The 12,566-nt window shown below is 28.3% G+C and overlaps 4 protein-coding genes across 4 annotated transcripts; 3 read left to right on the plus strand and 1 right to left on the minus strand.

Annotated features, from left to right (window-relative positions):
• Nucleotides 1–1,724: 1,724 nt before the first annotated feature.
• LOC113382738 (acid phosphatase type 7) lies at nt 1,725–3,955 on the plus strand (the record flags this gene model as incomplete). Its single annotated transcript, XM_026620967.1, is given in 6 exon segments — nt 1,725–1,962; nt 2,157–2,658; nt 2,719–3,139; nt 3,330–3,393; nt 3,396–3,466; nt 3,615–3,955. Coding segments are annotated over 6 exon segments (1,293 nt in total). The 3' UTR covers nt 3,747–3,955.
• Nucleotides 3,790–5,353, minus strand: LOC113383507 (beta-1,3-galactosyltransferase 5-like; the record flags this gene model as incomplete). Its single annotated transcript, XM_026621770.1, has 2 exons — nt 3,790–4,633; nt 5,286–5,353. Coding segments are annotated over 2 exons (912 nt in total), but the record flags the coding sequence as incomplete, so codon positions are not given.
• A 45-nt stretch (nt 5,354–5,398) lies between these two features.
• On the plus strand, nt 5,399–7,846 carry LOC113382960 (histone acetyltransferase Tip60). Its single transcript, XM_026621216.1, has 7 exons — nt 5,399–5,535; nt 5,650–5,776; nt 6,306–6,595; nt 6,662–6,799; nt 6,869–7,277; nt 7,359–7,521; nt 7,589–7,846. The coding sequence occupies exons 1-7, from the start codon at nt 5,491–5,493 to the stop codon at nt 7,803–7,805; spliced, it is 1,389 nt and encodes a 462-aa protein (XP_026477001.1). The 5' UTR covers nt 5,399–5,490; the 3' UTR covers nt 7,806–7,846.
• Nucleotides 7,847–9,201: 1,355 nt separating this feature from the next.
• On the plus strand, nt 9,202–12,078 carry LOC113383723 (enolase). Its single transcript, XM_026621972.1, has 7 exons — nt 9,202–9,334; nt 9,577–9,851; nt 10,591–10,843; nt 10,916–11,112; nt 11,315–11,563; nt 11,657–11,808; nt 11,877–12,078. Exons 2-7 carry the CDS (start codon nt 9,585–9,587, stop codon nt 12,058–12,060), a joined length of 1,302 nt encoding a protein of 433 aa, XP_026477757.1. The 5' UTR covers nt 9,202–9,334; nt 9,577–9,584; the 3' UTR covers nt 12,061–12,078.
• The last annotated feature ends 488 nt before the right edge of the window (nt 12,079–12,566 follow it).

The raw sequence follows: 12,566 nt of genomic DNA on the forward strand, positions 1-12,566 counted from the left end.
TATAATGAACCCTATACTAATCCAAATGCTCCAGTGCATATAGTTACTGGATCCGCTGGATGTAAAGAGGAACATGATAATTTTAATAAAACTGTACCTGTTTGGTCTGCTTTTAGAAGCAAGGTTTGTTCTTATTTAAAAAGAATTTAAAAGTACAAGATGCATATACTTGCACATATTACTTGATTTCATTTAATTTTTCTAGGACTATGGTTATACCAAACTCAAAGTGTATAACAAGACTCATATGCATTTAGAACAAATATCAGTTGATAAATTAGGACAAGTTATTGATGAGTTTTGGATCATAAAAGATACACATGGCCCTTTTTAAATAAATATTGGTTTGTGATATATAATTACTCGTACTTGTACTTTGTTACTATATATAATATACTTTAATACTATATAGGAAAAAAAGAAAGTATTTGATATATATCAAACAAATAATATCAATTTATATATATATATATATATATATATATAATATTTATATATATATATATTATATATATATATATATATATATGGAACGAATATTAAATGTTAAATATGAACAATACGACACTCAGATTTTTAACACACACTTTATTTGGTAATTACAGACGTTTCAAGACCATGGTATGCCTCATCTTCATTGTAATTTCAAAACAGTTACTTATATACTACACATTCTTTAATATTTTATTTAAATTACATTTAACTGTCTCTTCATCTCGATACTTAAGATTTATTTAAAATATTTCTGTATGTTTCACATGTTTTAGTACTGTGCCAAGCTCTGCAAGTGATAGTGTTTTTTGTATTTACAAAAATTAAATGTAATTTAAATAAAATATTAAAGAATGTGTAGTATATAAGTAACTGTTTTGAAATTACACTGAAGATGAGGCAAACCATGGTCTCGAAACATTAGTAATTATTAAATAAAGTGTGTGTTAAAAATCTGAGTGTTGTATTGTTTATATTTAACATTTAATATTTGTTCCATATATATATATATATATATATATATATATATATACATTTTTCTGGATAGCTAATATCATGAATGATTTTTTGCTGAACTAAAAACATTTTCCAAAAAACAAACAACGTATTTATTTTTTTCTTTGAACACAAACACATTTTTAACTAGAAACACAGTTTCTCAAAACATTGAAAAATGTAATAAATCAAGTTTTTAAAAAAGGAAACACTTGACTCATTTGACTTGATTAGTTCAGAAAAATAAAAATTGTAAAAATAAAATAAACAAAAATTTTCACACAGGTATCCATCCAATAATTAAAAAGACAAAATGTTTATAAATGATTTTAAGAAGTATCAGTACCAAATAATTTAGAAAAAAGTACAAAAATTATGAAAAACAATGAGCAATTGTGTATAACAGTTATTTATATCATAGAATTATATATTTATTTTAAAAATTAAGTTAAATTAAGTAATTAGTCAATTGAAAGTACTGGTAAAAGTACTATTAAAAGCAAACAATGGGCAAACTCGTGTATGAGTCATTTAAATCATAGAATTATATATTTATTTTAAACATTAAAGGTAATATTAAACCGTTTTTATTGAAAGACTCGAACTGCTTCGAAGATAAATCAAAATAAATTTTGTTTATAAATTATTTATTATAAGATTAAATTTAACCTCTAATCTCTGACGTTGTCAATGTCAAAAAGATCTCGACTGACATTCGATTGCACAATTTGTATTCATTTGTTTTGTAAATTGTTTGAATAGATTGTTTATATTTTATATTCGGATTATGCAGTATTTTATTTACATACCAAAGCTTATCGAACCTAGACGTTAATTAAGTTAATATTTACTTTGTGAATAATACTTCCAATATGTATCGATGCGTAGTCACAATATTTTATTTAATATTTTTCTGTGGAAATGCATTTTCACATGTATCTTATCAACCTGAGCAAGTGCATTTATCTTATGGAGGTATGTATTTAAATGTTCAACGTTTTTATTTTTTTTTTAAATAAAAATGTTTTAAATTATGAGATATATGCCATTTGAATAGTTTTTAAATAATTTATTTTTATGTATATTAAATTTTTAAATTATTCAACCAATATATTAAAATTAGTCTAATCTATTGTATTAATGATTCTATTTTACATAAATTTTTTTAGATAATGAGTTAGAAATCGTTGTCACTTGGTCTACCCAAAATAAGACAGCTGAATCAATTGTTGAATATGGTATCAACGGGTATATTTTAAGAGAGTTTGGATATTCATTTAAGTTTGTTGATGGAGGAGAATTGCATCGCGAACAATATATTCATAGAGTTGTATTACCAAATTTAGTGCCAGATAGCAAATATGTATATCACTGTGGAAGTAATATGGGGTGGTCCTCACAGTATTGGTTCAATACTCGACCAGAAAGCCCTGATTGGAGTCCTCATTTGGCCATTTTTGGTGATATGGGAAATGAAAATGCTCAGTCATTATCTAGACTACAAGAGGAGACTCAAAAGGGATTATATGATGCAATTTTACATGTTGGAGATTTTGCCTATGATATGAATACAGATAATGGACTAGTTGGAGATGATTTTATGAGACAAATTGAAACTATTGCTGCATATGTACCATATATGGTTTGTGTTGGAAACCATGAGGAGAAATAGTATGTAAATAGCATTTTTTTGATTTCTATATATCACTTTAATTTATTATATTTTTTCAGCAACTTCAGTCACTACAGAGCTCGTTTTTCTATGCCTAGTGATTCAGAGTCATTAGTGTACAGTTTCAATATGGGCCCTATTCATTTCATAGCATTTTCCACTGAAGTTTATTATTTTTTAAATTATGGCATGAAACAATTGATATATCAATATCAATGGCTGGAGAATGATCTGAAAGAAGCAAATAAACCTGAAAACCGTAAAATTCATCCTTGGATCATAGCATTTGGTCATAGACCAATGTATTGCAGTAATAACAATACTGATGATTGTCATCGTCATGATACATATGTCCGGGTTGGATTACCATTTACACACTATTTTGGATTAGAAAATTTATTCTATAAATATGGAGTTGATGTTTATATTGGAGCACATCAACATTCCTATGAAAGACTTTGGCCTATTTATGATTATAAGGTTCGTACTGTTAATATATTTTTTACAATAACTTAATTCAATTATCTACAGCTTTCATAGGTTTAAAAATGGATGATAATAATTTTAGATAGCATGCCATTTCTAAATTGTTTGTTTTTCTATTTTCGGTTTTTAAAAATGTTTTTCTTTTATTCACTATTTTTTGTAAAGTTAATAAGTGTGTGATTAGGTACGAAATGGTTCATACACTGAACCTTACACAAACCCAAAAGCACCTGTACACATCATAACCGGTCAGCTGGATGTAACGAAGGACATTCTGAATTTAATTACGATTTACCAGAGTGGTCAGCCTTTAGGAGTGAGGTAAATAGAATATTAACTAGTAAAACTACCAGTTCCATTGAAATTTCCGATTATTTTGGAATTTGTGGTTGGATGTGTTGCAATTTAAACACTAATATTTGACTATGTTGAATAATTTATTACATACGAAATTACTTTTTATTTCTAGGATTATGGATACACAAAGTTAAAGGCACATAATGAAACCCATTTATATTTTGAGCAAATTTCAGTTGATAAATTGGGTCAAGTAATAGATGATTTCTGGATAATCAAAGATTCACACGATGCTTATCCTTAATATATGCATTAATGATTGTATTTTAATAATATTAAACATTTTGCTACAGTTTAATAGATTGTATTATTGATTCTCCTCTATCAGGAGGATTTATGCGCCTATGTGCAACACAGGTATTTTCAAGTTTTTTGTCAAATGGTCTATCCAAACATTTATACAATTTATTGCAATTCAATGCTAATGTAGCAAATTTAACAAATAAATTAAAATCATTTCCATTGGTACAGATCAAAAAGTCACATTTAAATTGATATTTTTTCCAGTCATTGATGCAGCATTCAATATATTCTGGATGAACAGTATAATATTTATTTATACTCGTATGTTTAATATTAAGAGAGTCTGCTAATATTCCAGTTACATAAACATCATCAATCCAAAAATAAGGAATATTTTCTGATTCTGCTACAAGCAATTTTGCTGTATGTGGATTTGTTATATACAACCATCCGGACAAAAATGTAGGATAAGTGGTTGAAGCAAACTCTTCGTGTTTTACAAACCATTTATTAGCAGGTTCACGCTTCGGTGTCATATCTTTCAATACGTATCCCATCAAAAGCTCCTTAGGCTGAACATTTTGATCTATCACATGTAAAATACCATAAATATCTACAATAATGTCATCATCCATTTTAATTATGAATTCCACATGCCTGCAATTTTCAGTGGCCCACTTTAAACCCATTATGTGCTTATAGGTAAGATTTCTATATGCTTCCTCAAAATTGCCCTGAATCATATCATGAAACCTTTCATTTTCATTATTCAAAGCCTCTTGCGTTATTGCATACTTGTCCTTCTTAGGAATGTTTGCTAGCAGAAATACTCGTTTAAATTGAATATCCCATAACTGTTCATTAGATAATGCTCTTCTATGTGCACTTCTACCTTGTGGATCACCCGAATAAGATGTTACTATTAATAAACCTTTTATGCTGCTCTCTTTACATATTTCATTATTAATATTGTATTGAAAATTATTTAGATTAATTAGTTTATGTGGATCATGTAGTACATTTTTGATCTTGATATGCTTGTGATATTGAGATACTTCTGATGTATTTTGCCAAGAGAATAAAAGTAGCAATATGAATACACATCCAGAAAATAAGAAAAAATTAATGGCAGTTCTTGAGTAGAATTTAGACATGGTTTTTGGTTGAAATATGCATATTATAAATGTATATATTGTTGAATAGTAAATTTCAGTATATATGTTTATAATGAATATAAAAAATCAATAATGAATAAATTGAAAGAAGAAAAGAATAAGAACTAGAAAGTAGGTCATAATAAAACCTCTGAAAAAAACATTTCAATTTAAATTCATTATTAGCGTACGTTCTTCGATATAGTTTTATTTTATATCAAATTTATTTCAACATACCTTACATCTCTTATAAAATCATATCAATGACATTAAAAAATGTTCAAATACAAAACAATGGGATTTGTATAATATTTTCATGTGAAAAATAATTCATTTGATCTCCACAAAAAATGCATATTAATTATGTAAGGTAGTAAATTATTTACCTTAAAACTATAATCACAAAACTAATAACGTAAAAAATGTAATCTTTTTGTATTTTTTTCGTGTTCGTTCGTCGACATATCAAAAACCAAAATGGTTGTCAAAGAAATGTTTTATTTTGTATTATTCAGTTGGCAGTATGGCACCGAATTATTGATAAAGTTTTCCCACTCTCACGCTAAAAAAGTAAAATGATCAAAAATAAAGATGCTAGAAGTAGATATTGATGACTCTACTATTTGTGATTCAGCGGTAATATTATAAATAATAGTGGCAGAATACCAATTTGTCTCATTATTTGCTGAAAAAGAAAATTCTTTAAATGACATTTGTAGAATGTCAACATAACCTCACTATGTTTTTCAGTACTCCCTTGTCGAAGGATGCCGATTACCGGTTCGAATGAAAGGTGGCGTAGATTGGCCACTAGCAGAAATTATAAGTATAAAAGATATACAAGGCGATAGATGTTTTTATGTGCACTATGTGGACTGTAAGTGTATTTTATGACAAAGATGAAATTATTATATACAAATAGTTACAGGACGATGATAAGTATTTAATTATTATAAAGTAGGAAGGCAAAGTATTCCTTCGGAGCTTAACAAATAGATAATTTGCACAAAACGGTTCTTAGTCGATGTCAGTACATTTGAATAATGAAACCATTATTAACCAAATAGCAACTCATTATAAACATTGGCAAATTTTTGTGATTAAGATTTTTATATTTATTTTGGGAAGAAGTGAGAACTGTTGACTAGTTTTTCCAATAAAATGCTTTGAAAATTTGTATTTGCTATATAGTAGTAAACTGTAATTTATAATTTATTGAATTGCGTAATTCTAAAAAAAGTAAAAGTAGGTAAGATATATGTTCGATAGCAATCACAAAAACTAAAAATATTCATGGTAATATTTCATTGTTACTTTGAAGGCTATATAACATTGATATATATATATATATATATATATATATATATATATTTCTTTTACCATTCTAAATTTCTGTCTAATTATAGATAATAAACGTTTGGACGAATGGGTGAAAGAAGATTGTTTAGATACTCGTAAAGTACAATTTCCAAGGCGAGATGTACCGGGAAGTGGCACAGGCTTTTCAACTCCAAAAAAGTCTTCAATTGGAGGAGGAAGCCAACGAGTTGGAGAATCTTCTAGGCCCACAAGTCCGACAGCACCTGAATTATTAAATGGATCAGCAGTACTAGCTGCCGCACTTCAAAAGAAAATCAATAGAAAACGAAAAGCAGTTTCAATAGAAAATGAGGAAACTCAACCAAAGAGTGAGGAGGTCTGAAAATTTGGATATTGTTGGCTTCTGAAGTGAGTGTATTTTATATTATCAATATATTTTCAGTCGGAAGCCACTACTCCTAGACAGTCTGGAAGTATGGTGGCTCACCATGATGATGTTGTCACTAGAATGAAAAATATAGAATTAATTGAATTAGGTAGACATAGAATAAAACCTTGGTATTTTGCACCTTACCCTCAGGTATAAATTGAAGTGTCACATGAATTCTTCATTATGAATGTTGTTGTATTATTATTAATTATATCTCAGGAAATGATTCACTTCCCTTGCATATATATTTGTGAATTCTGTCTCAAATACAGAAAAAGTCGAAAGTGCTTAGAGAGGCATTTGATTAAATGTATTTTGAGGCATCCTCCAGGAAATGAAATTTATAGGAAAAATAGTATATCATTTTTTGAGATCGATGGAAGAAAGAGCAAATGTTATGCTCAGAACCTCTGCTTGTTGGCCAAATTATTTTTAGATCACAAAACTCTGTATTATGATACAGATCCATTTTTATTCTATGTGATGACAGAGTTTGACAACAGGGGTTTCCACATAGTTGGTTATTTCTCTAAGGAGAAAGAATCTACAGAAGACTATAATGTAGCTTGTATTCTCACATTACCACCATATCAAAGGAAAGGATATGGAAAGTTATTGATAGAATTTAGTAAGAAAGCAATGATTCAATTATTAACATATTGAACAACATTCAAAATATTTTTTATAATTTTAATAATTTATTATTCAGGCTATGAATTATCAAAATTTGAAGGAAAAACAGGCTCCCCAGAGAAACCTTTAAGTGATTTAGGCTTATTATCATATCGAAGCTATTGGGCTCAAACAATACTAGAAATTCTTATTTCATTAAAACCAGTTGGAGATAATGAGAAACCTCAAATAACTATAAAGTAATGAGAAATAAAATATTAGTTTGATTATTATTTCAATAATTATTAATTTCCTCATTTGTTTTAGTGAAATATGTGAACTTACCAGTATTAAAAAAGATGATGTGATATCAACATTGCAAAATTTAAATTTAATTAATTATTATAAAGGTCAATATATTATATCTGTTAATCAAGAAACAATTCAAAGCCATAAAAAATCTATGGAAAAAAGAACTATACGCATTGATCCAAAATGTTTACATTGGACACCAAAAGATTGGTCCAAGAGATCAAAATGGTGACTTCATAGTTATAATAACTTAGTTAAATAGATAGATAGATAGCAGAGTGATAATTTATTTTTTTATTGTACATAATTTTGATTGTAAATATTATATAATATTTAGTGTTATGAATAATAAAAAAAGTTTTTACATTTTTTATAAATACATGTTTTATTCTATCAAAAGTTTCAAAATTTAAAAATATAATTTAGGGTACTGCTATAATATAGATTACTTCATAATATTTAGGTAATGGAAATATGCTTCTTCTTATATAATGTTGAAGCAATATTAAAACTGCTTAAAAATCCGTTTGAATCAAAACCTCTTTAATCTCAACCTGGCATTGGTCAAACCTGCTTTAGTCAGGTGTTAAAAACCTTTTCTGGGATTTCTCTCAGAGTTACGTTTATGTATTTCATTCTCATTATTCTATATAATAATGAATTTATGTGTATGTCTTGTTTAAATTAAACTAAATAACTAGCTGTAAGTGGAATTCTGTCTTAAGGCAATTGCTGGAACTTCCCGTACCGCAATTCAAAATTCGAGTTATTAAAAATAATCAATAACAATCAATAAAAGTTGATCAATGATTTGAAACTTTTAATAAAATTTCGAACCATATTAAATCATTCTATCTTAAATCATTTATTTTGAAATATTTTGGAAATTCTGAACTTTTTTTCAAAGCAATCGCACTGCTTTAACTGCATAAAGACGAAATATCGAAGCGCGTAAGCGCCGCGTCGCCGTCTAACGCGTAAACATTGGTACGGAACCCATAAGAATGTAAACAAAATTTATACTTATTGTTAAAATCTCTATAAAATATCTGATAATTTGATATGCATATGTCTAATGTTCATTTTTGAGCGCCAAATGGCATTTTTTTTTACTTTTTTTGTTAGATCTCCGAAACAGCTAGACCTGCCTTCATGAAAATTTGATCAATTCTTCATCTTGTCAATACAAGCAAAATGTTTTTGAATTATTCAAATCGGACGCTCCGTTCTCTTAAAAACTGAATTACCGTTTTTGGCACTTTTTGCCCCATATCTTCGGAACGGCTAGACCTGCCTTCACCAAAAACTAATCAGCACGTCTCCTTATCAATACGAATCGAATGTTTTTTGAATTATTCAAATCGCTTCATCCGTGTTCCCGAAATCGTCGACGAAAATTTGTATCCGCACACACATACATCCATTTTTTCTAAGGTATGCCAAAATGTTCAGAACCTCTGAAACGTAAATATATATAAAAATTTTCATTTTCGATTTTTTTGCGATTACTATAACTTGCCCTACGGGAAGTTAAAAATTATTCTATGAAAACTATTTCGTTTTTTATCGCGTTAAAATACGAAATAGTTTCCTGCACTGACATAATTTTTATTCATAAACGCACTTCAAGCCCTGTTTCACAATGTTTTCGATTAATTGCATGTTGATAACAGTTTATGTTTCATAACTGCTGGACACGTTTTCCATAAGATACATTCTCAGTTTTTTATTTGCATTGTGATAGCCGGCCGATTGCATTCAGTAAGAAAATAATAATTTAATTCCAGATTTTTATATATATTAAAGTTTTAAAATACTAATAAATATGGAGTGCAGATATACAATTAAACCATAAATGTGGTTTATAAATTTTATACTTTTCAATTTTATCTTACAAATTTGTTATTTATTTGACCTTGATACGTAACCTTTATTCTTCTAGGACCACTCTCTTATCATGTCATATACTTCTTTATTTACAAAAAATATTTGTGAATTCGCAGGTTCTAAAATGCCGATCAAAAGTATCAAAGCTCGTCAAATTTTCGACTCTAGGGGTAATCCTACTGTCGAAGTCGATTTAGTGACCGAATTAGGATTATTTAGAGCAGCGGTTCCTTCGGGTGCTTCCACAGGGGCCTATGAGGCTCTTGAATTACGCGATAATGATAAGACACAATATATGGGAAAAGGAGTATCCAAAGCATTGCACAATATTAATCAATTGATTGCCCCCGAGTTAATTAAACAATCTTTTGAGGTTACTCAACAGGAAGAGGTAATCAAAATTATGGTGTGAGGAACGTTGTTTAAATATTTATTTCTTGGCTTTTGTGGTTTTTATATTTTAATCGAAAGCTGAATTCAATTAAAACACTTACGAATACTTACAGTATTTAACTTAACTTATTTGTATGTGTGAAGTATATATATATATATATATATATATATATATATATATATATATATATATATATATATATATATATGTTAAAGTAGTTAATTTTGATGTTGAGAAATATGAGTAAGTTCTTCAAGGGCATACATCAAATAAAAATTTATTTGATGTATGCCCTTGAAGAACTTACTCATATATATATATATATACATTGTAGTATACTTACTTTAAAATCAGATTGCGTGAAGTATTTATTACGTAATATGTGAAATTATTATATCATTTGTATTTGATAAAAGCACTATTAGACACATCTTTACATTTGCAATCATAATATGATAATGATATAGGTGTAAAATGTATAACGATTCAGCTTCTCATGGTAAATTGAATGTAATAGTGAGTTAATTACTTAAATTCCAAATTCCTCTTTTCTTAAATATCTATAAAACTGGTATTAATTTGCTATTAATCAATTTATTTAGAATCAAATTAATTATTTTCTGTAATATCCATGGATATAAAACTTATAGAATTGTGGTCACCAATAAAAACATGACAGGAAAATATCTTCAAAAAGAATTTAGTTTATCTTTTGAGTATATATTTTCTTGCACAGATCGACAAATTTATGTTGAAACTGGATGGTACTGAGAACAAATCTAAATTTGGAGCCAATGCTATATTAGGAGTTTCATTAGCTGTGTGCAAAGCTGGTGCTGCTAAAAAGGGTGTTCCTCTGTATCAACATATTGCAGATTTGGCTGGAAATAAAAAAATTGTGCTTCCTGTCCCAGCTTTCAATGTTATCAATGGCGGTAGTCATGCTGGAAATAAACTTGCTATGCAAGAATTCATGATTCTACCTACTGGTAACAAACTTACTAATAACTAATTAATATAAATAGCTAGTTGATATTGTAATTGTTAAAGTTTTGTATTAGGTGCTACATCTTTTACTGAAGCTATGAAAATGGGTTCAGAAGTCTATCATAACTTGAAAAAAGTAATTCACAAAAAGTTTGGTCTCGATGCTACAGCAGTTGGAGATGAAGGTGGATTTGCACCTAACATTCTGAATAATAAAGAAGCTTTGCATCTTATTCAAGAAGCTATCCAGTCTGCTGGTTATACTGGAAAGGTATTGCTCTAATTTTTGAATTTTGAATCTTCAATTCAAATCAATTCTTTAACATATTTACCCTAAGTGTTAATTCTGTTTTATAGTTTTAATATTTGATATTACAATCCTGTAGCATTTTTTCTTATATTTGAGTTTTTGAAACTGCTATTCAAACATTCTTGTATTATTGTTTATCTAATGCATAATCTAATTCCTTTAGATTGATATTGGAATGGACGTTGCTGCATCTGAGTTCCACAAAAATGGAAAATATGATCTAGATTTCAAGAACCCTCAATCAAAGCCCTCAGATTATCTATCAGTGGAAAAATTAACTGACCTTTATAAAGAATATATCAAAGAATTCCCAATTGTATCAATAGAAGATCCTTTCGATCAAGATCATTGGGATGCTTGGACTGGATTAACTGCAGCTACTAAAGTGCAAATTGTTGGTGATGATTTAACGGTTAGTATATATTGTCCATAATAGTGTAATAATATGCTATTATATAATATTACATACAATTATATAGTATCAATAACTTTCCTATAAAACTAGGTGACCAATCCAAAACGCATTCAAACTGCTATTGATAAAAAATCTTGTAACTGTTTGCTTCTAAAAGTAAACCAGATAGGTTCGGTAACTGAATCTATTCAAGCCCATTTACTTGCTAAGAAAAATGGTTGGGGCACCATGGTATCCCACAGGTATATCGTGCTTAGAGAGAATATAATGCCTTGGAACTTAAAATAATAATAATAATAATAATCCTCAGATCTGGTGAGACTGAAGACACATTTATTGCTGATTTAGTTGTTGGCTTGAGCACAGGGCAAATTAAGACTGGAGCACCTTGCAGATCCGAACGCTTGGCAAAATATAACCAAATCCTCCGTATTGAAGAGGAACTTGGAACCAATGCTCTATATGCTGGAAAAAAATTCCGCAAACCCGAGTAAAACTTTGAAATTATTGTTAAAAGTACATTGAGATGTACATTTGTATGATTATCATCTTTTATATATTATAAAATATACATTTTTAAATATTTAAATTTTTTATATCTTTTGTAGCTTTCTAGATAACAATTTATTAATTTTTTTTTAAATATTCTCTCCAATGACTACCCTCCTATTTAAGTGTACAAACAAGACATGGTATATTTTTCGAGAAAGAGGTAACCAAAAGATGTGATTGAATTCAATAATAACCAAAAAAGATTGAGTGGAGACTTAGTAAAATAATAAATATGCCACAAATAATTTAGTAGAAAATTTTATACATTAACAAATTGCGAAAAGGGTGTGTTTGAGATTAATAGATTACTAATTTACTCAAAAAAGTTAATAACCTCACTAATAAGTAATAATTGTTATGAAATACACAGCTCTGGATGTTATTTACAAACACCTTAGGTTAACAAATACTTTTAAAACACTCTGCAGGCTTATCGCTATTCCTTTAA

The sequence above is a fragment of the Ctenocephalides felis genome, unplaced genomic scaffold (assembly GCF_003426905.1).
Source record: "Ctenocephalides felis isolate EL2017-DRISC unplaced genomic scaffold, ASM342690v1 CF-g0.4_SCAFFOLD_03570, whole genome shotgun sequence".
Lineage (NCBI taxonomy): Eukaryota > Metazoa > Arthropoda > Insecta > Siphonaptera > Pulicidae > Ctenocephalides > Ctenocephalides felis.